This window comes from Oreochromis niloticus, linkage group LG11 (assembly GCF_001858045.2).
Source record: "Oreochromis niloticus isolate F11D_XX linkage group LG11, O_niloticus_UMD_NMBU, whole genome shotgun sequence".
NCBI classification, from domain to species: domain Eukaryota; kingdom Metazoa; phylum Chordata; class Actinopteri; order Cichliformes; family Cichlidae; genus Oreochromis; species Oreochromis niloticus.
The window spans coordinates 27134355-27161911 of NC_031976.2; the positions used below are offsets into that span (position 1 = coordinate 27134355).

At 39.9% G+C, this 27557-nt stretch overlaps 1 protein-coding gene across 2 annotated transcripts; it reads right to left on the reverse strand.

Annotated features, from left to right (window-relative positions):
* On the reverse strand, positions 1 to 27085 carry fhl3a (four and a half LIM domains 3a). 2 transcript variants are annotated; one of them, XM_003450551.5, is made up of 6 exons: positions 26847 to 27085; positions 6642 to 6806; positions 5508 to 5682; positions 2325 to 2494; positions 1982 to 2168; positions 1 to 1469 (listed from the first exon to the last, which is right to left on the reverse strand). In XM_003450551.5, the coding sequence occupies exons 2-6, from the start codon at positions 6795 to 6797 to the stop codon at positions 1318 to 1320; spliced, it is 840 nt and encodes a 279-aa protein (XP_003450599.1). In that variant the 5' UTR covers positions 6798 to 6806; positions 26847 to 27085; the 3' UTR covers positions 1 to 1317. The 2 variants fall into 2 exon arrangements, with proteins under 2 accessions (XP_003450599.1, XP_025767541.1); XM_025911756.1 differs by lacking the exon at positions 26847 to 27085 and adding an exon at positions 15175 to 15319.
* Positions 27086 to 27557: the final 472 nt, after the last annotated feature.

Consider the following 27557-nt stretch of genomic DNA (forward strand, 5'->3'; position numbering starts at 1 on the left):
TTCAAAGTCAGTGTGAATTTATTTAATAAGTCTTCAAAATAAAACTAACCATTCAGCCATATCAATTTTCATCTGAGTTACAGGTATGTTCATAGTTTTAATCCTGATGGCCTATTCTCCATCTTAATGTATGTATATTTGCCAACTCTGACTCACCAGCATCAAAGCTGAAATAATGAAATTATTAAGGTATTTTTTAATAGAATTTTCACATAAAGTGTATCATACAAACTTACAATGAAAAAAACAAACAATAACAGCTTCAACAGAAACAAAATAATTAGTGTGGCCAATCACGGCAGGCGGTGCGTATTCCTGCCACACACAACAGTAATGTTGATGTTTCAGCTTCTTTTGGGTATTAATGCTGGCTCTTTGTAGAATGATTATATATATATATATATAAAGAATTATTAAAACAACTAAAAAAGGAAATAAGATAAAATGTTATGTAAAAAGTGTCATTGCAAAGCTCAATATAAGCAGATACATGACAAAAAATGCTCTGTATTTCTTGTGCCTTGTCTTTGTAACAGCCAGTAACAGTTACAGGGAGGCAAAGTGAATGTTTTTATGTGCACGTACATATCTTACCCAAAGTGCAAATAATTTGGAGTGAATAATAAGAACTGACTACAATAATAAACATATGTTCAGCTTTTCATGTTCTTCTCATTCGTATTTTTCCATTTACAAAAAAATGTCTAATTCTTTAAAATGTCCCACCTCTTTCTGGATCATTATATACAGTAAATTGTTAAGATGAACAAAAAAAGACATACAATAGAGAAAGGCTACTGACACGTGAGGAAAGGAAACATTCAAAATGCATAAAACTGCAGTTATAAGAGCATTAAAACAGTAACTCCATGACACTTTTAAAATATAGACTGCAAGTTTCATCTACTATACTGTATCAGTGTTTGGTGTCTTTTCTTCAGAGTATGATTTCTACCTGAAGTTACATTTTATTGATGGAAAAAAATGTTTTACATAGTTACAAGCAGTTTGCATTTATAATAATAAGGCACTCCATGAACAAAATCTATTTTTAAAATTTTTTAAAACTTTTTTTTGGAAATCTTTGTGATGGTTCATGCAAACAATGCAGCATCAAAACAGGATTTTGGACACCAGCTTTTAGATTAAAATCTGACATAGACGGGACATCAAGTAACTGATGTCTTATGAAAAGAAATTGACCTGAAGCAGTATGTGTTAGCCTGTGTTTCCTGTCTTGGTAATTACTCAGGGTTCTTGAAAAGCCATAATAAAGAGTAAGCTGAGGGAAAGTTTGGTTTTTAGGAAATGAATGCTCTATAGGCTGGTGTGGCAGTCACGACATAAGATTCTGTCACCATCAGGGAAAAACCCAGCACCAACAAGCGAAACAGAGCACTGCGAGCAGGTGAAACACGGCTGATGCCACTGACGATCTTCAAATGAGATGTACTTTCCTCCTCCAAAGCCTGAAGAGCAAGGAAAAACAAATTGACTGCTGAAAGTTGATACATGAAAATAAAATAGCCATTTTTTGACACCAAATTATCCTGACATTTTTTGACTATAACAGGGGTGTCAAACATAAGGCCCGATGGACAGTGTCGGCCAGGCAAAGACTCCAACATGGCCCAGGGTTAGGAAGACTTTCAGAAATGTTAACAACGAGTGGATACATTTTGAATTTTTTACTGTGTTTTCATAAGTTTCATCACTAGACCAATGGTCATTTATACTACAGCAGGGTAGTTAGGAAATAGATTAAAAAAATGACATGACAGAAAAGTTCATGTTTTTCACTATTTCAGGTCTTCAATGCATTCAACACTTTTCTTTGCCATAAATTCTCTGTATCTACCCTCTGTGGTCCAAGCAGTCTTCCATACCATACTGAAATTCAATGTATGTAGTGTATAAAGGTAGCACTACAAGTATGTTCACAAATCAAGACAGTGATGTATACACAGTGATGCATTCTTGCCTGTGATGGGTTTGCTGCAGGCCTCACACTTCTTGGCGTACAGGTTTCCAAAGCACTTGAGGCAGTAAGGGCTGTCATCCCGGGAGGTGAAGTGCTGACCTGCCAGCTGGGTCTTACAGCTGGTGCACACAAAACACTCCTTATGCCACGGCTCATCACGATAGGTCACTCCACCTTTGGTCAGAGTCTTAAAAAAAGATCAAAGGTCATGTGGAAATCTGTCACACTACTGCAGAGATTTAATCCAACTAATTTTTAACTCTTTTTTGAAGTGTGGCAGTTTACCAGTTTCTAAAACTTTAAAAATAATAAGTCTTTACAACAATGTGGCAGCTTTGCTGACCTTTTTACAGCGTGTGCAACGTGGAGCAAACTTGTCCTCGTAGCAGGGCACACAGTAGTGCTCATCCTTGTCAGGAATGAAGGACTTTGAGCCAATCGGCTGTGAACAGCTGTGACAGATGAAACAGCCCTCATGCCAAGTAGAACCTGCATACTCGAGTTTTCTTGTGCCTACAGTAACAGAAGAATGGAAACAAGAGACAGAAAAAGAATGATGGAAAGAATGATTATAAAAGCGCTAACTTTGCATCATTTACACGTCTTTATAGGATAGTTACGATCATTTTGGTATTTTCTGTGGTTTTATTAAAATAGGAAATAAAACAGTTGAATTGCATGAAGACATATAAATCCATTTTGTTTCACTAAGATTTATTTTACATCATAATACCACAGGCCCCATACTTCTCTCCTACAACTGGAAACTGGTGGCAGGCCTTAAAAGAAAAGGGATAATGCCATTTTCCCCTCTGTGTCCTCAACCAATCCATCTTGTATTCCACAGCTGTTGAGTTTTTTATTATACTGGTTGGTTTATTCTACAGTGACGTAGTGGTTTGTGTTGGGCTGACATCTTGCATTACTGCTTTTGGCAAATTGCTAACGTTTCACCGCCTTAGTCTATATGCTGTTGTGATCTCTAATCAAAAACACTGAAATCCCCAGCAAAATCTTTCCAGTTTAGAAACTGACATTAATAATTGTGGCTCAAGAAGGATAATATTAACTGTTAGACATGCGTATTTGACAAATACAATAAAAGTGAACATGCTAAAATAGAATTCTGTTCTTTTTCCTTTTTTTTTTTAGAAGAGAAAGCATTTCAAAAGAATTGCGATAAGCTTTAGAAACTTTATAAACAGGCAGTAAGTTTATGACAAAGCACGAAATCCCTGCACAGAAAGCAGAATTTCTAAAGCATGCTTTCTGCATGTAGTCTAAAGTCAGTATTCTTTAAATGGTCTCTTGACTCTACGGGCCCTCTTGACCTTACACCACAAAACTACTGTGTACTCTGCTTATTACAGTACACGCTTACAGTACACTTCCATAAATGGATTTCCCATATATGTAAGATGCAATCAAAAACTTCCACTACAGCACAGGGATGGAAGGATTTCAGTTTGGATAATGTTTCATTCAAGGTCGTGTCCTTGAGCCATACACTGCTACGTTTTGATCACTCGCTTGAAGTTCTGTTTTGACTAGTCGCAGGTGTAGATTTGTGATGCACACTGGATTTCCTCCAGCCTGTCAAAACAGCAACCCTTCAACTTCAAGTTGGAAGTAACTAAAGTGGTGAGTAGGGTGAGAGGTGAGTGAAGATTGTGCCCTTGTAGGACAATTGTGTGTGCCGTAGTTCATTTGCACATAACGCCCTTGCTCAGACGCCTCAAAGGACTGGCATGGCTGTGCAGAGCCTTCGCACGGTTTTGCAGACTGTCACCTATATGCCGTAACTGATTACTGTCACCAGGTGGCAGAGTCAAAAATGTGTGGAAGAACCAGTCTGTGGGCTGTTCTTGTGATGCTGTTGATCCTGCAGCCAGCCATGGAGAAGACTGATGTTATAACATGCAAAGAGTTAAAGTGAAACCAAGCGTTCAAAACAAAACAACTGCAGCCAGTGTCTGGGCTTTTTCACGCTACTGTTTTGATCTTTGGTATTATTTTGTTCTTTTCTCATGCTTCTGTCTCCCCTTTGTGGTGAATGCTCCCTTTCCTGCCCAGTCCCACTTTTCAACCAATCAGCATTCGATCTACACATAGCATCATCTTTGCTGAGCCATGCACTGTTGTCTTTTTGAGGACTGCACATCAGCGCATCTCTGTAGAGATAACCGAATACTCACGCAAATGAGCACAAAGACAGTACCATGAATCCCACTTTAAGACAGTAGAACTGGGCACTCACAGTCTGATCCTATGGGAAAATTTCCCAGTGTGTCTGACCTGATGCACTGCTCTTCAGGCTTAGAAACTCCAAGCTCTTCTACTGGAAATACTATTTGGTGTCTGAGTTTATAGCCAGAGACCAAAAACTCAAAATTATATCAGTTAGCTTAGGTAAAATTTAAATCACTTAAACTTTTTGGGGGGTTTTTTTTAGGTGAAGCAGAACATATCTTGTATGTTTTGTCTGTTTGAAAAATAGAAAAGAACTTATGCAAGACTTTGCAGTTTCAGTCCCCACAACAACAGAAACGCTAAATGATTTTCAGAAGTGAAGAAGAGGACCATTGTCTGCGACTGCACGAGAACATCTGGTTGATGATCTTTGGCAATGGAATAATTTCAGTACTTTTATCAGAACAATCTTGACAACCAAAACAGTTTCTGTGGAATCTTTATACAGATTCAGTGTAAACTGTGCTTTTCTCCTCAAGTCGCTAGCACTAAGGCTATCATTCAGCTATTACACAATGATAAGTATGCTTCTGTTTTTTACGGGTGTTTATGTTATTTGATGACAAATGATGGTAACTGGACGCACAAAAATGAAACAGGATGAAGTAAGTGTCCCTGTAAATTTGTCTTACATAATACTGAATAAAAAAGAGGAGTAATTGGGGGAAGCCAAAGTCTTCCTTGAATTATTTGTAGATTATGAGGGCTGAGAAAGATAGTACTGGGGACTGGAATTTGCAGATTTCTCTACTGATATGATCAGTTTACTTCCAGTCTGTCAGCCATTGGGATCTAGTTTAAACATGTCAATTCAAGCAGACCATTCAAGCCTTGTCTTTGCCTCATCTCATCCTTTTTTCTAAATCCATCCTGTTTGCCTTTTTCTATAATTTTGACTTTACACTTTTCATTTGACCCTGCTTTCTGGAGTTTACCATCTTACAGTTCTTTTAAACTGATGTGCCTATATTTTAACTTTTCAATTTGTATATACATGAAAATAAAAGGAGGGACAAGGAGGAGGAGCTTAGTAAGGTATCATATTTTATGACAATGTTTTTCTATTTTATTGAATTTCATCTTATGCCTCGGCTCAGGTTTCAAAATGCCCCACAACTTTACTTTTCTAACTGCCACTGGAAGAATACTTCATACATACACAAAAAAGAAAAACTGTAAACTGTTACAAACAAAATTTAGAGCAGAAAAAAGACTATCATGCACATTTCATCTTCAAAGTCCCTCTGCACAGAAACATTGCAGCATCCACACGTACCTGGCATGACAATCTTGTCACAGGCTACACACTTGGAGGAGAATTCATTACAGTAGCAGTCATTGCAGAGCAGTGCATCATCCTGGCTAGTGAAGGGTTCATCTGCCAGAGAGCGATCGCAGCGGAAGCAACGGAAGCAGTGCTCATGGTAATGCCGGTCTTCATAAAAGAGTTCCTGGCAGCAGAGCAAAAAAAAAGGCAAGGACACTGAAAGTCATTTCATACACTTACAAATGTGTCCAAGAAGTGAAGTGACATTTCCAGGCATATAAACTAAGGGGATAACAAAAATACTAAAAAATAATTTGTGTTTATAGCATGAGCATTGAGGAGTTTAGTCCTGGGCTGGGTCAAATGTCTGTATATGCAGCAACAAGTATGTTGCACATGTGCATGCCTGTGACTGGTTAGGCATGTGGAGTGAATTAATTGTATACAGGGCTTTAAGCCAGGAAAATGCTGGCTTTATTTTTCATTTACCCCTCTTAAGGGTGAGGATAACTGATTGGAATATTTTAGCTAAGTAAACTATCAAGCGCTGTGTCATATCTCCACTTATTTGACTCCATTATGGACCATATTGGCTTTAGCTGATCCACTTCATATTAGTGTTTTCCACTGAGGGAGGATTGTGGGGAAGAAACAGACATTGCCTCATGCTGCATTTTTACTATCTCAAAATTAGTTAGTTGGCATTTATGGACTTCTGTGGAAATTACCTGCATAATTGCTTGTTAAATTGGCCTCTACAATGTCTTGCTACGCAAAATATATAGATCACGCCTCATTTACCATGAATTATGCATCATTAACATGACATAACTTCTGTTTTAGCTATTCAAAGCCATGTCTAAACACTGTAAAAATGGCATAAAGCTCATTGGAGTAGTTCTTTTGTGTGATTTATCTTTGTTTAAACAGTTAATACAAAGTCCACACTGTGGAAAGAGGTAGATCATCATTAGCAATTTATTACATGAAGAAATCCTATATATACAATCATGTTTTTATCTTTTTATAACAACTATAGAATCCTTTTCAACTGCAAATCTAAAAAAAATATTCCACTTGTTACTCTTGTTGTCGAGCACATAGCTGATTACATGTTGGGTCACGTTGAAATGGATGCCTTACCCTTGCGTCATGGCCAATCAGTTCTTTGCACTCGTCACATGTGTTCGAGAACAAGCTGTCATAGCAGGGAATGCAGTAGGGGCTGTCATCAGACTGGATGTACTTGCGGCCATACAGCGATTCTTTGCAATTGTCACAGTCAAATCGGTCAGTCATCGTAATTTCCTAAAATAGAGAAAAGATGCATTCAGTTCATCAATGATTCCAAAATAAAATGCTAAAAAGCAAAAGTGAGAACAAACAATAAAAGCACGAGAGAAGAGAACAATGAACAGTGGACGAAAGGGAGGGAGTGTGCTCAAGAATGATTCAATCACCTTTTCCATCACAGCAGCCGAACATCAGTGTAGACTTTCACTGCCAATATTTATGCTGTAAATACTTCAGCTTGTACCAGCAATGGAGCTGAGCTCAAACAAAACACACAGCGCAAGTGGGAGCAAGTGGAAAGAGACGCAGGGAAAGGAGTGAAGGAGCGAGTTAGAGGCAGTTCAAAATGCCTATTAACTTTTTATTGCTTGTGATGAAAGTGTAGTAGGTGCAGAGGGAAGGGGGCAAAAGAGGGAGCTGTCACTTGCTGTCTTTGAGTAAAACACCTTCCCGTTTCTACGAAGCGCAAACTAACGAGTAAAACGCCAAACCGAACAACCTCAGCTGCGATTATGACAGAAAGACGTAGTATATCTGCGCACATCACATGAAATCCACACATCACTTATGCCTGTAAATATTTATGATGCAAGGATTTATTTTTGTGTATAGCATGGACCACCAACAGATACAGAAATCTGGTGAAGCGTTTGAAAGTGTGTTTGTGTGGGTATGTCTGAACACGACTGCTCAGCAAGTGGCTTCCTTGCAGGATAAGATGCAGCTACAGTGTGTGCCTTATAGATAATAGGCGGTAAACTGTCTAAGAACATGGTTTCCGTTGTACGAAAGCACCCTTGATCATGACTGAGTGAACAACAAAGTGACAGAACAACATTGTGTGAGCATTATGGTAACAGTATCAGGTTGCCAAAACATTACAACATGGCTGGAGAAAAGCCCAGTGATAAGTTATACAGCCCTCTGGCAGGCTCTAGTGCTGGCTATTCATTCCCACCACCCAGTAACAACAATCATCGTTGATAAGACAATCAATCAAACTTTAAACTGGTCCATTGCTGCCTGTCTTACACCCACACCCTTAGAAAAACACCCACGGGTGCATGCACACAAGCATATTACACACAAATCCCAAAGGAGGCATGTAAATACACATACTGACATTTTTTGTACCAAAGGGGAAAAAAAGAACAAAGCCAAGTCACATAGGATCCACCATCAAAGAAAGAATTAGTCTCAGCCTCTCAAGTTTCAACCGTCTCTGCCGCTTTGGCCATGTGTATGAACGGGCGCACAACACTACACTGCCATGTCACTCTAATTTAATGACTGAATGTCTTAAATTCTGGGGCTTATGGGAAAAGATCCGAATAAGCAGCTGTGGTTCTGTCGTGTACATCAAGACGCTGAACTTGCAAATATGTGTTTTAACACTACATTTATGTACATTTGACACACCATCCATCTAAGAAATTGCTGCCATTCGCCCACATAACCACAACGCCAGGATTATATCAGCAAAGTAAAGAGCTCAAAAGCAGAACTGCGACCTTAATATTATCTGCACGTCACGTTAACATACCTGGCACTGCTTTCCAGGTAAAGGTACGGGATGAGGCATGACTCACAAAGCCAGGAAGTCAGTGCTATGATGTTTGATATCAGATTAAATTTCCACAGCAAATCACACACGTATTTATTGCATACATAATCTGTCCATTATGATAAAAAAGTATATAGAAGTTGTTAAAGTAGAGAAGTGAGAATGTTTACACTTATTCCTTAAAGAGTACTAAACAGTCTCCCTTTTTTTTTAGGTTTGTCTAGTTTCCCTGTTTAAAAACTAGGTTAGGGTTAAGTATCCAAAGAACTCAGTGGAGCACAGATGAACATTAGAAGTAATTGCAAAATTTTCCAGAACCAAGTACAAATATATTGCACGTAATACTTCAAGAATCAGAACAAAGGCTGTTTTTTTTACTCCCAGGACTTGTAGTGTTACAGTGAAGTGATTTACTTCAAATACCAATCCAAAGCCCAAAATGAAGTTCTAACAGCACAGACTCTCACAGAGAGGGGCATGACGTCAGTGTACTGACCCTGCAGTGATGGCTTAAGACGTGACTGCATGCAGAAATTGTTGGCCACTAATCAAAAGAGAAGAGAAGAGAAGAGAAGAGAAGAGAAGAGAAGAGAAGAGAAGAGAAGAGAAGAGAAGAGAAGAGAAGAGAAGAGAAGATGGTGAGACGGCCGCAGTGAACTCTACTCCCAAAGTCAGTTCTCACAGGGAGAGGGCTGTGTATCTACTACTGTATATACTAGCCTTCTGGCAGAGTTCCATTGCCTTTGTGTACAGTACCAAGTGACTAAAAGCCCCACTCTGGGTTAATGATGTTCAAAAATACCAGAAGTGTGACTGAATTCATTCCCCTGGGAAAAGTGTGGGCTTTTCAGGAAAATCGTCACTGAATCGACATAGGGCCAAAAATATTGCCAAAAGTTCAAATATAGTGCTTCTTCAAAAAGAGACTTTACACAGACAAAGATGCATTCCATTCTCTTGATTTTCAAAGCAACATTCGTTTCAGCAGCGGGGTCGGTGAAATTGATTCTGCACGAATGTCACAGTCATATTTAGAATAAACTTCTAGGAGTTAAGTTTAAAAATTGTATTGTTTGAGAGCTGACAGTCAACTGTCATCTTTAAACTGTCTCAAAAACATTTGAGACAAAAGGGTCTTGAATGTTTTGTACACCTCTTTGCCCTTAGTTTCTAGTACCATTACAAACCAAACTCTCAGTTTCACCAAAAAATGTAAATCTAATATATTTCTGAAAAATTAATTGCAAATTCTTAGTATCCCAAGGATGAATTTGCAATAATTGCTCCAACCACATGCCAAAACACTCAGTAACATCCCATGCAACTATAGAATTATAGTTGTGTTTAAACTTGCTACAAACAGACCTTCAGACTTGTTTTCGTATATCAGTTTATAAGATAGCAGAAGAATGCCAAGGCCACATTCTCATTACAGCCATCCATGATTGGCATCAGGAGGTCAAGTTCAGGGTCAGTTGTGAGACACCACAAAGCAACCAGACCAACCAGAGCATGCAGACTGTATCCTGTTGCTGAGCAACATAGTCATGGTTGGTCACTGAAGAGCTAGCAAACACCCTGTCCAGTCCCACAGGCAGGCCTGTTAATCCCCAGCCCAAACTTTGCATACGCTCTGGTTAATTCCAAATGAACAGTCGCACAGCCTGCTGGGAACAAATGTGCCAAATCTGTCCCTTGTCCTCTGCAGCTTATCTGGAGAACATGTTTGTAAAATATCTCCTGACATCATGCTACACCAACTGGGGAAAGAAATCATCTTGACCACAGAAAGCAGATGGCTGTGTATGAGCTGTAATAAACAGTCCTACAGTTAAATAAAGCCCATTTGAATTACATATTTATATATGTAAATATATATACATATACTCCACATTAACAGAGAAACTATTGAATCATTTTTCAGCAACAAGAATGAGAAAAACACATTTTATGACTATTTTACTAAACAGTTAATGGGGAAATGTCACATATCAAACATTAATAAAAGTGCCAGTGCGGAAGCAGTGCGACTGGTTGGACCAAGATAAGACAGCCTGACAACTGGAAATAGCATCACGGCTGTGACACAGCAGTGACACTTTGGGAGCAGAATTTAAAATTGTTCTGTTTAATTCTAAGGTGGAAATTACACAAAAGTTGTGGTTACATTGTAATATGAGCCGTGCATGCAATAAAGTAGTTAAGAAGAAGCCATTTAAGCATAAGAGCAACTGCTGTTTGTTATTATAGGTCTGTGTTTATACGTCCTTTGTGACATGTGTGCTTTTAAATCCAAGTGGATACTTAAAACGTGTGGATTTTACTGTGGAGGGTAAAGCCTGATTTACTTTGAAAAAGTAGTAGCAACAAAAGCCACTCAATCACTTTAACTGACTGAATCTTTCGGGAGTAAAAAGACTCACAAACTAGATGAAGGAGTGTGTTTTGTGCGGGTCACCTTCAAGTAGTACACGACAGCTTCCGTCTATAAAGGTTCCAGTGATAGTGATGAAGTGGAAATGAAATGAAGCCCAAAAACAGATAATGAGCAAAGAATGTGAGATAAAAAGCAAAATGCATGTTGTCTTACAAAAGTCTTACAAAAAATTAGAGAAAAAGTGAAACAGCTGCATTTGGATAAACACATATGATCACATTGTGTCCTGTCTGCTGCCTGGACATCTTCCAAACACAGTAAGCCTTTTCTGGCTTTGAGATAGGAGAAATTTCAGTATATCATTTTAGAGCCTAGTTGAGCATATCAAAAATAAAGCACATTAGCAAGAAAAACACTTGCGAAAACAATTGTCTCCATCCAGTGGCTATATAAAAAGAGCCTGATGGAGATGAGTTGATTCATTCCAGTTCCTCATAACCAAGGAAGAATTTCATTATGGTGACTAATGCAGTCAAAGCATGAATTGCACAATGAAGATTTCTTTTAATGGTTCAGAGCTTAGGTTTATGACACAATGTCACAAGAACTGCGTTCATGTTTTCTTTTCAAGTGACTCGCAACTAGACCTTCTGGGAAAATGTTTCAAATCCACAAGTCACTCAACAAACTAAATCCCATCAGTATGGCTGTTTTTGTGAGGATCATTGAAAGTGGTCAGAAATATTTAGGTCGTAATAAAACAAAAACAGAGTTGGACATTGATATGTATTTGCTAAATTAGTCAGTTGTTTGGTGCGCTGTTCCTGTTGGCTTTCACTAGATCAGATAAATAAAGTCCAGCAATCAAAAGGACACACTGAGTCTTATCACAGGAAGAGAAGGAAATTGCTCATGAATGAGAGATAATGCTGCAGCTCTATTCAAAGACAGATGTGCTTATTTAAACAAGCATACAAGTGCTGGTTTTGGAAATACAAAAAAACACTTTAATTCTAGTGTTAAGCAACAACTTTGCTTACTTAAAAGTAGCAAAAAAATCCACCACAATGAACTGACAGTTTAGTCAAATATGCCGCTGTTTAGTGTAGCTGTTATACAGACTCTTAGCAAGAAATCCAAACTGCAATCTCTGCAATAAACTCTGCAGTCATCAGAGTTTATTTGATGGGGTCGGCACCCAGCCACTGTTAAGATGCTATTGGTAGATAACCAGTGGCTCCACTAGATCTGTTGTCATTTTTGCACTCTCCGTCTTTCATTAGAGGAAATCTTGGGCCACCCACATTCTCAGTACATTAGATGAGCAGCTGAATACAAAGGTACACAGAGACACTTTCTTCTGCTGAGTTTCTTTCAACAACATTGTTGAGAAAGATGTGGCAGGGCAGAGAGACGTAGACAAGGTTTGGTGTGAGGTCACCTGAGACTGCTCTTCTGTGGAAGCATGGGTCAGACTTGACAACAGAGCACAGGCTGCAGGACCAGACACTGGAAGGCTAACCTGTTATTGTCTCTGAGCATTTAAACACCGCCTGGTGTGGAGTGGGAGGCGACAGAAGGCTCAAGTTAAAGCCAACATCATAAACATAAAGGAAGAAAATGAGTACCTGCAGCAGCAAATGTCACCATGGCCTTTGTAATTTGTCCATTCTTGGCAGCTTTTAATGACCATGCAACTGTGGGGATATGACTTGATGTCTTTTAATATTAGCCTTCAGTCTGTTGTGTTGTGCACACAGCGGTATTAGGGAAAAGCTACAAGTGAATATCAGCTGGCTTGAAAGAACTGTATCTCAAACCTTCTGGAGTCCTTCATTAAAAGGATCTGACACAATGATTTATGTGTGTACAAAAGATAAACAAAAGCCCCGCACATACTGCACTGACGTTAATTTAGCTATACTTAAAACATAAATTTTTCACAGTCTGACAGTCACTTGGCCCAACTGAGAGCTGAGGACGTGTTAGCTAGAGGGCCTCCATGTGTGCACGGATCACAAAACTCTGTGAAGAAGAACCCAGCTGAAAATGCAATTGTCACACGTCACCGCTCCGTTTCCAGAAGCCGATCTCAATCCGAGTGTTCCACAATACTCCACCAACACCAAACAATAACATTACAATTACTTTAAATCATACAGTGCTGTCCCAACCACCATGAGGGAAAGCTTGGAAGTGAACTGAATCTGAATGTATTTTTGTACCACTGTGTGCAGATGGTCAAAAGGCTACATTTTTGGCCTACATTTGTCTTCCTTTGAAGAAAAAAAAAAAATGCTGCCATACATTAGTGCCTCACATCTGGTTTGCATTGGAGGAACTATGCAGTTAACTCCTGTGTGCCAGTGGAGGTTTTGGAGAATCACTGCCTTGAGAATGCAGGAAAAGCGGCGTTTTTACTTTTTTTATTTCTCTGTGCTGGTATTTGCAGGCAAATGTTTAGATGGCATGGGGAAAACTAGAATGGGAGTGAGGACAAAGACAAAAAATTTTAAAAGCTGGCAAGAAAGGTTAAAAAAAAAAACTAAAACTTGACAGTCTGCTCTGTAGTTAATCTTTGAATATATTTAAAGGTGGAAAACAGTGCGGAGTGAGGAGAGGAAAGTAAGGAATTCAGAAACAATGGCGCTGAAAAGAATGTGTGATAAACAGCCAATTCACAACAAACGATTCAAAAAGTTGATGCCTGCAGAAAACAAAGGCAAACAACAAAGACAAGCCAATAAAGGTGCTGAAAGATCTCAAGATAAAAGTTCCATTTTCTCCGTCTTACTCCTGCTTTGAGGTGAATAATTAAAATGAAAAGAGTTGTTCTAAGCCTTCTATATAGCTTTCAGAGAGGATTTACTATGACCATGTCTCTCTTTAAAGAAACACAGAGTTTAATACCAAGAACCTGGTTCTCCAAAGTTTCCCAAGGCAGATTTGTGCACAAACATGGAAAGTCACTGTCCTGCTATCTTCACATCCTCCCCGTCATCCCCAACCCCATGATCCACAGTATAGGGAATCCCTTTGAAATCTGAATCCTTCACAGTTTAGTCGAGAACCATTTCAGTCACCTGCTTTGTAATGTTGTGCATAACATTTGAATGAATGTATTCCCATTTTTAAGAGCCCTTCTTTACTCATGTATTCAGTGTGGCCACCCTAGTCTTCATTCAGATCTAAGGACAGAAGTATGCTTAGTGAGGTCAGGGTACTTCCACTTGCAAGCTGGGTGATTCATTTACTGGTTTGCAAGCCCCAGGAGAGGATGTTTTCACAAGACCAAGCTTCAGAGGGGGGAGGGAAAGAGCCCTTCTGATACAATATCTTCAATGGGAAAACAAACGATATATATTTTTGTCCGTCTCTTTGTGCCTTTGCTCCATGAACAGTCAGATTCAGTAAAGACCCGTTAAGCTAAACCAATTGCACAACATTTCTGAACTTTTCCCCATTAATCCCTTAATAAAGTTAAGAGTATCATACTCCATGCAAGAGTTTTTGTGAGTTTTAACCTAAATAAACTGCACAAAGTCCTTTTTTCCCCCTTGTTTTACACAGGTCCTACTTTGTATTTGAGGCAGGCACTTTTGACCTGTTTATGGCATTTTGGGAAGAGAAATCTAATTACACAGTGGTTTGGAAATGCTTTGACTTTGTTATCCATGCTTTGTGATATAATAAAAAATAACTTGTGATGGAGTCATGGACATTTCTCCTTTTCTTTTCTATTTGCTATGGCTATGTCTTTATTGTTGTACTTAAATCTGTGTTATACAGCTTTTGACCTTGTTAGGAAAGGCTGTTTTCACTCTGGTGCTTACAGAGCACCAGAGTGAAAACAACAGGAGCAGTCATTCTTATACTTTTTTAGAGTTCCTTTAGAGACCTGTCTGAAAGGGCCACAGATTGATGCATTGTAATGTAGCATAGAGACTGAATCTGTCATTAGTTAACACACAAACACACATGCATTTGTACTTGTGTCTCTGAGAGGACACTGCCCAGTCAAACTGTCATGTCATTCTAACGTCAATCCTAAAATCAAGTCTTAATGTTTGGGGGGTAACTCACACACATGCACAAATCCACTTAATCCTGCCTATAATGTGAGTCAGCAATGTTTCACATACCTGCTAACACAATTAATTAACTATGCACTTGTATTTTATGTCTAAACTTAAAGTATACTTGATAAGCATGACCAAAGAGGTGGGAAACTTAAACATGTTCAGGCCTCTGCTCCTTAGACACTGCTTAGACACTGATTTTGTGGCTATTAGTCACACGGGGGCACTGAAATTTATAGGCAGTTTCCCAGACGAGGATTAAGCCTAGTCCCAGACTAAAAAACAAAGCAAAACAAAACAAAAAGCAAATAAATCCATTAACATCTCCATCGATAAAAGTTTGTAGTGTAAAACTATACTTACTTTATGGCTGGGAAACCAACCCTGAGGCTAACTGTGAACCAAAAGACACAAAATGGCTCCTTCAGACTCTTGGTCATTCCCAGGTGGTCTCCTAATGTTGCTGAGTCAGCATAACTAGCCCGGACATCAAGGAACCAGGCTAGAGTTTCACAGCCCGCACACTCAGCAATCTGAGCATGCCACACACAACTGTTGAGTATACACTCACAAGTGCAAGCAATTATTTGTAACTCATTTAGACTTGCGGCTCGTGGCTGCAGTGATGGCACCTGACCCTGAGGTTAATATCAAGGCAAGGGAGCTTTTTATTATTTCTCTGATAAAACATTCATCCAAATATCCCCAGACATGAATATTCAGCATTTTGTAATAAGCAGGTGGATGTTTTCATTCACTGAGCGCCAGGGGTTTTATGCATTATAAGGGGTGAGAGGAATCTACGTTCCTGACAACAGCTGCACAAATTGTGCTTCATAACCACAGCAGACCAAAACACTCACCTCTCTCCCCCTTTGACACTGTTACCCTGAAAAGATAGGTTTATTTAAACAAAACAAAAAAAAGCAATTCACTGGATAAGAAAATAAGGGTAAAATGCCAATTGTGAACTGACTGGGATGATTAGCTTAGAAGTCATTTCCAGTACATGTTGCCATTCTTTCCCTTCTCAGACACATTTCCATGGCAACAAGTAAACAGTGCCCTCATTCCCTAGCACCATAAACCTCTTGGCAGTGACGTTTAGCTCTCATTTCATCCTGCTCACTTCTGCCTGAGGGCACAACCCAACGTTTTATTAGGAATGCTGGTGCAATGTGAAAACTGATGTGTTATGCCATCCTGAAAAGGCGATTCTGGACTTCCTCACTATTTCAAGAGTGAAGCCTGTAACGCAAGCGTCGTGTTTCCCGGTCATAAAAAAAGACAAAAAAAAAGACATGATGTCCACTTCCTTTACTCTGCTATTCAGTCTGAGAAACATACCAAGGTTCATTTCCTACTGGCCGATGACCGCTTTCACCCACATGCGGTGGATAACAATGAGAAGTCCAAGACAGTATGCACACACACACTGCTTCTTCCTGTTACCCCAAACACAGACATCTCTGGGACTTCTCAGAAAGATGTTCACATACATTTTGCAAACACACGGTCACAATGAAAAACAGATGTATTATGTCTAAACACAGTGAAACAGTCCCGCGGAAGGGCAATGTCACAGATACACCTGCAGCAATTTGCGGACGTTTTTACACACACCTAATGCAAGCACACACAAAGCTGAGGGTAGAGCGTAGAGAGATCAAACAAAAAAGAAACACTGCAACCAAAACAGGGGGCAATAAGTGGCATGAAGAGTGCAATGAGCAGCTGCATACACACACCCACCGTTTGTTTAACTTTCTTTGTGGGGACTTCCTGTTGGGTGTAATTATCTCTCATATTTATGATCCCCAGCTTTTCTGCTCACATAAATGAAGCTGATAGGGTCAAGCAGTCTAATGCATTAAGGAAATGAGTTTCAAACACAGTGGGAAGATCTTGGTAACAACAATCTAAACATGTTGAGTAGTTGATGAATTCACACCAGGCTGACGATCAGGCGCCCCCTCTTACACTCGAACCCTCACCAGCAGTTCAGAAGATGGACGCCTTACTTAGTCAAACAATGATGTCATTGTTGGTGAGACTACCGTAGAGTGAGATTTAAAGTGCAAGGGACGATAAAAATCAGTTTCCATTCAGACTCAACTTGAGATTGTATAAATTTCCATTTATATTTCTGCATACTGATGCAAAAAAAAGAAGAAAGGACTGTGTAGGAACATATCTCCTGTGACCCACTTTTTATGATCCGGAGATCAGCCGCCTCCTTTTCCTCTTTGTCAGTCTCCCTGTTTTAACCTTTAAATAGGTTACTCTGGGCCAAGTCATGTGACTACCTGATGTCTTGGCAGTGCATGTATGCTTTCTGGAAAAAAAGAAACAACAAAACACATGATGATTGGCTACAAAACCAGGAAGTGTATATGTGAGCGGTGCACTAGTAGAGGTTAGTGACCTAGAGGTCATACATCCCCCTCGCCTGACTGCTAGGAGAATGTCTCGGCTCTGAAATGCAGCAGGTAGGCTCTGTGGCTGCAATGAGCTCACTTCAAAAGGTGTCCATAAATCACGCTGACATGCATCCACCCTTACCTCCCCACGCCCCTCAGTTGCTCCCACACCTACCCCTTTCCCCTTTCCCCCTTTTCACTGCTGCCATCGAACAAAGCTTCAGACTATACGTCTTTTGTCCCTTACTAGTTCTGATCATTCATGTTTTGAGCTCTTGCATCCACTCACAGGGCCACAATTGCACAAGTGCATTCATTTATTTGTGTAGTGACCTAGGAAAGGCCGTAGAAGTAAAAAAACAAAAAAAACATAGCAGAATAACCAGGGAGAGGTGGAGTGATAGTAGTAGATGTAAGCATGTAGTCACCTAAAAGTGATTAGCACTAGTATCAAGAAACAGCAGTCCCTGTGATACACAATACATCCCAGTAGATTTATCTGAGATTGTTTTAAGTCCCCGAGATGAGCCGCAAGTTCAGAAATCCAAGCTTGTTTCTTGACTTTGCCAGAAGAGAGCTGCAATCCGTCAGGTCCTTATCTTAGAGTGTCACACACTGGGATCTCTTTATCATGCAGCCATGCAAAACACCATTCATCTTCCCCACCTAATTCATTATCGGTGATAAAATGCAAAGACCCAGCTGCAGTTGTTAAATGGAGAGGCGAGATGTGAAAACAGGTGCTTTGGTAAACACTGATAGCATTGCTGAATTATGTTGCTTCCAAAGAAGACCTGTCTATCTCTTTCAATCTATTAACCAGAGCTCCTACCCGACTCTCGTCTGACCTTATTCAGCTTTTGTCCTGCTTCTCTTTCCTATATAGAAGAATGATTTGGGAACTGTGCTGAACACAAAACAGACACAAAGTGAGGAGTTAGCTAAAGCCACAAGGATTGCATCCTGGTTTCACAGCCTCTTCATCGATCAAGTAAAGTGTAAATGTAAGTCATGCTAAGTGTAAATTATCAGGATACATGGATCCACCTTCACTATTAGACTAGCAGTAGATAAAGGTTAAAAGCTACATGGCACAAAATGCTGTGCAGAGACACTGAGATAATCCAATGCCTGATCTTGGAAACACGCAGTGTCTCAAATGAGCTTGATCATGCAAGTCTTCTGATACTATAGGACACTTTTTCCTCCTTTTTTCTTCAGCAATCATTAAACCTTAAACAGTTTCCACTCACCAGTGTTGAGAAAGCGTGCGATGCGATGAGGGATGGGGTTTTTTAAGGGGGGTTGAATACTTCCACAGTGAAGTCATGGCGCTTGTGTCATTGGCCCTCTGCTTTGCTTTGCTCACCGTCTGGCCTGCATTTTACCCATTGATCTAATTTCCATTGCCAACACTGGATGTGGTTCTGTTTGAAGCTGAATGTTTAGGTCCATTAAAGTACTGACAGAATTGCAAACGTATGGTGGACCTTAGGACAAGTAGGAAAACAACTTAGTGTTTTTTGCCAGGCTTCTGAGAGGACTGCAGAATATAGTATGAATAAGGAACACTGTCTCGTTCTGAGGGGCGTTTAGTACGATGGAAGAAGGCAATACCTTAACCTTACCTTCTAGCGTCTTTACTTTACTATATAAAGGTGCCTTGAGATAATTGTTGTGGTGGAATGGCTGTATATAAATAAAACCGAATTAGTTCTTGTGCATTATATGTGAGCACAGCGTCAGAAAAGCTTATATCCATTTATGTAGAATCTTTATGCTCACATACGTTGCTGGTAGTTATTATCGAATATAATTTTAAACACACAGTAGAATATTTCACCTTCAAAATCTGACTTGCCTATATTCTATTTTCAGTTAAATATGGGTTTTAAATGATTTGCAAATTATTGCACATCAGCATCCTAACTTTTTTAAAACTTTTTTTAAAACCAGGATGTCACATTTTGTTGGAGACATGTTATATTTGTACTGTGCTACCACTAATGCGCTCAAAAACCATCTCTGTAGGTGGTTTGGCTCACTGCCCAGGCCATATACAATACATCAAGCTGCTAGTTGTAATGGGGGGTCTGTATCTGTCACATAATTTCTACGACATCACAGAGACAGCTTTATTTCTACGCATAAGGGAAGAAAACTACACAGTGACTCTTATAATGCTCAGATAAGACAACATAGACACTATACGGTTACCTGCAAGAAGTGAAATCCCTTTCTTACTGAGGGCTTCTTGTGAGTTGGGGGAATGTTATGTTCCAAAAGATAAAATGCTTTGAGTGGCACAAAAAGAAGACATTTCCAAAAACACAAAAATACACTTCATTAAGGCTGCAACAATGACGTCCAGACATTTATAATTTTTCCCCATCAAACGAAACTGAATTGCTGCAAAAGCACTCCAAGGTACTATTCTTCAAGTTCATTTAGCCATATGTGTATTGATGTACCACATGGTCTGCAAAAAGGCCTATTTTGTGTGCCCTTTTATGTTTTTCCAGCTGTGGCAGAGACATAGTCATCATATGACGACATCTTGGCTTTAGATTTTTTTTAAATATAATTTTTTGAACTGTGCAGACAACTATATCCAAGAATAATTGCATCACAGCCCAATATACATCCGATACATAATATTAAACAAATAATCAGAAAATATATATGAAATGCATGTAAACTTACGCAATATTTAAGTTTAAGTGTCTGAAATTCTCTGCACAGTTTCCCTTCATATTCAAAAACAGTGAAAGGCTCCGTGCTCGGTGTTGCATGCGTGGACTTTCTGTCCTTGGTAAAAGACAAAAAGGTTTGGAATTGCTACAGAGTATTGCTACAGAGCCAATGATGGTTTTCAATGCCAGGTGATTACGCTAAAACAAAAGTAAAACAACGCCCACATAATTCTGGGGTGCTGGAAAAGTTTGAATCATTAGGAGTTGTGCTGAAAGTACTAAAAACATCCTGAGCTGAATGTGATCGGCTGGTTGTGAACACACTTTCAAACAAAGCAGTATTTCATTTTTAAGATTACACTGCATCACTTTTAAGGAGTTTCATAGTTGAGAGATGATGCCAGATGCATCGCTGGATGCACAACGTGTTCTTTTGCTTGTTTGCATTTTTGAAATAAGAGTAAATAGTTGTTGAAATTATTGCAAATTAATAATAGAAATTTCTCCAAGACGGAGAGGTGGTGCACAGAGTGTACTATAAACAGTAGGGATGTACGTTTGCCTTTGATTACACCTTTCTGTAACAGTCCTTTGATAAATGCGTGCGCTCACCTCTCCTAGCCATCTCATCCTTTCATTCTCGCTTTTCACTTCAACCAAAGAAGCCACAAAATCCCTTCCCAGTTCTCTGTTAGTTGTTTTAGTCGTACATCACCGTCGTGTTCTCACAGAGAAGCTAACGTCCTTTTATAGCCAGACAACGGCCACTTTCTGCCATTTATGGCTCCTCCAACGTACTGAATGAGGGCCAGTCAGTTATCCAAGGTGAGAGAAGACAGGGAAGCAAGGGAGGCCAAAAAATATCCTGCCCTCTTCGTACACCTATTCAATGCAACTTTGACAGGTTTACAATTAGTACCAAATGCTACACAAGCAGTGGTGAACGCGCTCTCCTCTGTGTATTTCGAAAAGGGCACAACTGTCATATACAGCACAATTTATAGACTGACATAAATCCACACCTCTGTGTATGCAGCGAGTCTGGCTTGTCTCAGCTTGTTTTCTCTGTAGAGACTATTGTCTCTGCCACAGACCCGTAGAGATGAAAGTGAGATGGTAGAAAAGCATGTATGTGTGCCTGCAATACGTGCGCGCAAAAGGCAAAAAAGAACTACGAAGATGGAGCGAGATATTCTGGCTAAAGAATCACATTCTTCATCATTTGCTAGTTTCATCATGCAGAGCAGGCATTTTTACAGTGTTTATGTTAAGCAAGGGGAACGCGCTCTCTTACAGCTTCACTCCAAATAAACAGAGTTGTATTTATCAGAGACAAGATAATTCACTTCTGAACATGTACCAGCTTTTCACACAGGACATCGTGTAAACTCCCTGGGGTTCATTCCTTGGAGACAGTTGTGCAACACAGCAAACATTTGTGAGCATTCAAATAAAAATGTGCACATGCTAAACAGCTTGCTTCACACCCAAACTCGATTGACGGCACTTCCTCTGTTGTGATGTCACAGTCTGGGTTCATTCTGTGCAGATGTGAGAGCCAAACCTATAAAGTATTTGGGAAGCAATCAACACCAGCGCAGTTGGCATTGCGGCAAAGTGAAGTTACAGCCAAATAAAGACACAACTACCACCGCAGCATGGGGTAAAGGTGAGATACAGTAGTGCTGTGGTGGAACAAACAGTGCAGGTATACAGAGCCAAGCTTTAATTACCTTTCCAAGACATCTGTTATGAGAACAGAGGCCTGTTAGTATGTTGTTTAGGAGAAATTCTTTGCTAACAGCCCATTCTTTCTGGGGGTTGCAGTGTTTTGAAAGGTGGCATTTTAAGCTGCAGGCACTGTTGCTGTGTTTGTTGCCTGCTGTGCATCACTGCGTGGTTAAGGACTGTTTGCCACATGCTCTCAAATTATTACCTAATTAAGCCAATGTACAAGACCATCCAATGGAAAGGATGATAAGCATTGTTGTACCCCTTAAAAAAATAAATCAGCTGTAGGAAGGTTGATGATCGCTGTTAGATTAACGTACATGTAGTAACCTACAAAGTATTTTAGTGGTAGGATCAGGATCAGGGATCTATAAGTAACAGGCACACAAACTTGAGAGTCATCTACTTGTGACAGAAGTCATGATCATTTCAACTCAGTGAGTCCCTCGTGATATTATCCAGAAGAATCTCTCTCTGTTATTCCACATGTAAAAAGTGTGGTGTTACAATCTGAAGTGTAAGCACTGGTTCTTTATTTTTTCATCTCTCCTAGCAGACATATGAGGATGGAATAACATCTTATTACCTTGGATCTTGGAGAAATTCTCCTCACTCAACATTCCTCTCCTCAAGTACTTCCATTAACCATAGGTTATCCTATGATTTAGCCACAGCCCAACATAACCATTAGTTATATGAATTTATAACACACATCTTATTACCAGTTATATAAAAGCCCTGCAATTTGTCCATAGACTTTGAATTTGAGCTTTCTTCCCAGTCCTCCCTTCTCCCTTTTCTTGATGGGACTTGCAACTATTCTTTCTCGTTGTTGAAATCTACTACTTTCCCAGGACAGCATCATTTATGGGTGCCAGTTTTTTAAGCAACCAATTGCATTATGCAATTCAAAGATCTTCACACCTTTTGGCAAAGTTTCAGTCAACACACAGCAGACTTGAAGGAGTTCCAAGAAACTAACGACAGTTTCTTTCTGGGATCCTGCTCTCAGGAACAAGTCAGGTTACACAGATGATGGAAGGCTTTGTAACGGCCGTAGGTTTTACATGACATTCCTTTTATCGAGTCCTGTACATCTGTTGGCACATGACCCTACTCTCTTCCCTTTAGGTGAGGGCGCAGGGAAAGAGTCATGAGTGACTAACACATTTCTTCAGCGCACAACTGAATGTGATGACGAAGCATTGAATCGACAGGATTTCTGCACCCAAACAACATCTGTTTCATGTGAAAGGCTGCAAAGGAAACACTGATAAGCTACGAATGGTTTCCAGAAATTCAATGTGTAATAAATTTATAGGACACGTGTGGAAAACTTGAATGGATAAGGTGAAAGGCGGAGTGACGCAAAACAAAGCACCACTCTTTCGTGCCATATAATTAGCTTGTATTAAACTAGTAGGTGTGTAGTTATAAGTTACCTAGTATTCGGTCCTCGCAATTTGGTATTTCTTCTGAAAACAGTATTTCCTTTAAGGACAGCAGGTACTGTATTGTAAGCGCTAGGTATAGACCCGTAATTACACTCCTAAAGGAGCATAATTACCCCATTAGCGCAGAGTAAGTTACCTTTAACACGCCTTTGCAGCCTATATGAAGTTTGACTTCTCCTTACATAAAATCTCATATGGACTGAACACTGTGGCAGTGAGAAATACGAGCAGTCACACGTGTTAGGCAAGATGAATGAATTGTGAGGTGGTGGTGGGGCGAGGGGGGCACTACCTCCCACAGGGGCCCTGGCTCAAGGGATCATGTTTCAGACGTTTACCAACAAAGCGTCCATGGAGGAAGTCTTGCGACCCTCACAATAACAGCACAGCACCTGGCCTTCCCCACACAGGAAGCCTGAGGTCATTTCCCCCCCTTTCAGGGAATGCAGACACACTCATGCTGCCAGCCACGTGCCCCCATATCCTAATGAAGAGGGAAGTGAGTAACGGTGGAGGAGACATATATAAAGATATATATATATATATATATTTAACTCTAAAGCAGAAAGGACTACATTTTGCCTTATATGGTCTCACATGTAACACAGACATTTTTTAATCAGTAGAAACAGCTACAGGTTGGACTGAGTTTTTTTTTTTTTTTTTAATTCTGGAAAGAAGTTATGCAGTCTCATATCTGTGCTGGGATAATCAAAATTTCAGATTTTTAACTGAAAAGAAAAACAAGACACAAAAAGGACCAAAGCGCGGGAGCATGCAAGTGAGGGTTAGGAAGACACCACTATCTTTTTGAAAGACACACATGCCTTAACTTTGAAAGAAGCTGAAGCAGTAATCAAAATAAAACTTATCAAATATCACAATGACTTGTTGTGGAAACTGCCCAACGTGCCCTCTGACATATACCACCGAGGGACAGGAAAAATGCAATGCAAAATGTCAGGGGAGAACCACTTCTTTACAAATCTATATTCTGCTCTCAAACCACCTGCAAACACTTGACCACCAGTTCCTCCATCATTATCCTTGGCCTTATTTCAAATGGTGCCAACACATAAAACTAGCTACAGACAATTCATTTAGCTGCAGTCCCACTACAGTTTAGAGCTGGCCATGGTCCAACCACCATGCAGGGAGAAACCTTTAGAAAACACTGAGACCTCTGAAGAATGTGACCATGGTCAATGAAACAGAGAGGGAGAGAGGAAGAGGGAAAAAAGCAAACAAATACATTATACAGCCCGTGGGCTCTGTCAAGGCAAGCTTCCCAGATGCTAAATGGGACAGAATGACTGTCTTTTGGTTACTAGGGTATTACTTCTGCGTGTTACTGTGGCAAGGCATTTGTGTAAAAATAACAAACATAACCTGTCAATGGTGAAAGCACAATGAGCGTTCAAAAAGAGCACATCCCTTCAATTCTGTAGTGACACAAAGAAAACAAGGGTGCTGGATCTAATGCTGATTTGAACATTTGTTGTCTTTGCATTAAAACACACCTTATTTAATAATTCATTTAGCATTTTTCTGCATTAAATGAGGACTCGAAGCACTTTCTACTACAAGTCTTCATCACATTACTTTATGTATAAGCACCTTGCCTAACCATCATGAGCAACACTCACACACCAATGTATGCACTGGGGTAAACTCAGGGCTCAAAAACTTGCCCAAGGATACTTCAGCATACAGACTAGAGTAGTCAGGGATTGAACCAGTGACCTTCTAATTAGTAGAGGACTGCCTCTGTCTCCTAGGCCTCAGCTGTGCCGCAATGACACATGTGTTTAAGGAACCACTAGGTTTCAGGAGTCAAGCCCTTACTTTAAATCTAATAATATTTTAATTTTAACAATGGATCAAGAGACTATGCATAAGCAGTTGCTCATCACAAAGACATCACCCAGATCTGCAGGTTCCTTCATTTGCAAAGAGTATCAGCATTTTTGCCTCATTATTTTCTCATTTCTCGTGTCCTCATCCTAACTTTATTATGCTCACTGCGTATCTCTGCTCTCATTAAACCCTATTCCCAGCTAAAGCTGGAAAGTGTGACTGTATACTACTTGCTGAGTTCCAGACAGACAAAACTAACAAAGAGGAACTAGTTGAGAGAACAAAACTAAGAAAGGAAAGTCAATATCCCAGCTATAATCACTGTTTGGCCAGCTTCAGAGCTCTAAACAAAAGCCTGTGCTGTTCCTTATCTGCTGGATATGCAAATATGCAACTGTAAGTGCCATATCAACTTTATATGGTGACAATACCATATGTCAGTGCTGCACAATAGTTTCTGTGTTTCTGAGATCCCTAGTGATTCAAAGCATGGTTAGAGTTTAACTTGACCAAATCTTTGTATGTTAACGATCTGTTACAGGCAATGCAATGTAATAAATATCCTCCTAACACAATGGAAAAACTGAATTTGCATCTTCAGTTTGTAACTTGACATCACATGTAGTGTCAGCACAAGAGCAGTTGTTATGTCCCTGAAAGCCCTTCCAACTATACCCAAGACAAAACACAATACTTTGTGTCTGTAATCTGCTTACGCTGTAGAAACAAAAATAAACACCATTTCCATCTTCAATCCTTGGATTAAACTTTATCCCTTTGTGAACACGTTACTCTCACCGCATGCCCACTGCACCCGCATGACACAACAGATGAAACACCAAACAATCACCACAAGGATGACACTGCTACTATGCATTATGATGTCACGATACACGCCCAACAGAAACCTCGAAGCTGCAGTACGGACACACCCATCCCAGACGCACACTGCCATACCCCACTTTGTTCCGCTGGAGAAATGACAAGTTAAGCCCGAGGGACTTTGCTCTGTGAGGCCTTCACACGTTGCTCAGCCGGGAGCTTCAGTGGTACAAAAGTTGCTTCTTAATCCTTCCTCGACACAGTTCAGTGGGTCACACAAACTAACACACACTCTGTTTCTCCATTAAGTGGACATTATTTGTTTTATGCCTCATTTGCATGTATGCATATACTGTTTTACAATAACAAAGAAAAGGAAAGGAGAAAAGAAAAGAAAGGAGAAAAACATATAGACAGACAGAAAAGATCCAGGCCCCCTGACATGTCTCTGGGTTTTACTTTGCAGGCTTATCCACAGGCCCTGTGTTTGACTAAGGTGTGAAGGATTAATACTTGTCATAATGTCAAGCCCAAGCCTGCTCTTATCTTGCAATTCCCAACATGAAAAGTGCAGAGTAAATGTGATCTTAAGATGTTAAATTATACATGAAGCTCATACTGTGCAGTTAAGTGCAGTGCTACCAGTTCAACCACATGAAACGCAACTAATAATAATCAGTATTTCAGTAAGCTGATTACTATTCAGCTGAAAACACATTTCACAAAGAGTCAACTTTTGCCACGAGACACAATCAGAGGCTGTTATTTATTATCAATTTACTGAATATAAAACAGTAATGACACAACTAGTCATTACAACACTTTAAGTTCTTTAAACTCGAGATTCTTTGTGAATTGTATTTTCAGCTGAATACCTCACCAAGAATCAGTATGTATAAGTTACTTTATTTTGCCATGATCCATCTTTAGCGAAGTAATTTCCTGTTTTAAAGGTATATTCATCGTTTAGTAAAAGGAATACCGTGATAGTAAGAAGGGGAAAAGTCTGTATATAACTATCTATCTGTATATATTTTTAAAAGAAAGTTGAATCCTACCAGGAGTCTCTGAAGTCTGGAGGCACCTTTGCAACTTCAAAGTGGTAACCCGCCTCTTCCTCTGTGTCAGCAGCCACTCGCTCAGATCAGGACTGGGATCAGTTCGCAGGTCGCTCCTCCGACGTGTCGCCCGCAACTGTGCAACTTTTTGTGTTTCTTCTGACTGTTGATAAACCTCTGCGGCAGAGAGGGATGCAGCTTGCCGGCTACTTTTGTCCTACTACTGAGGAAGTTGCTGGTGAGTCACAAGATCCCGCCCCCCCAAAAAACATTCCTCCCTTCCTCCCTCCCTGCAGCGACTTCAAACGAGACCTGAGAGTAGTCTAGGCAGTGGAGGGTACATCCCAACCGGGCCTTATTTTTTCCGTGCTGCTGTCAGTTTTAGTAGAATTACATATTATAGCCGAGTTAATATCCTTAACAGGAAACACCTACTTACAATAAGTATGTTGGAGAAGGCGATACTGCTCACGAGCTTCCTTAATTAATTCTGACAAGCAATCAGCCGGTTAGTAAATAAATCAAGCATCTAGGAGACAGAAGTAAAAAGTCTGTCAGATGAATTTGAAAGTATCTGTGAACCTCCCATGCAATGTTTAGAGTTAATACACATGAGACGTGACCACTCTATGAGAGCTGGGATAGACTCCAGCCAGGCCAGCACCCTGAACTGGAGAAGCGGGGGAAAAAATAAAATACATTACGATAAAA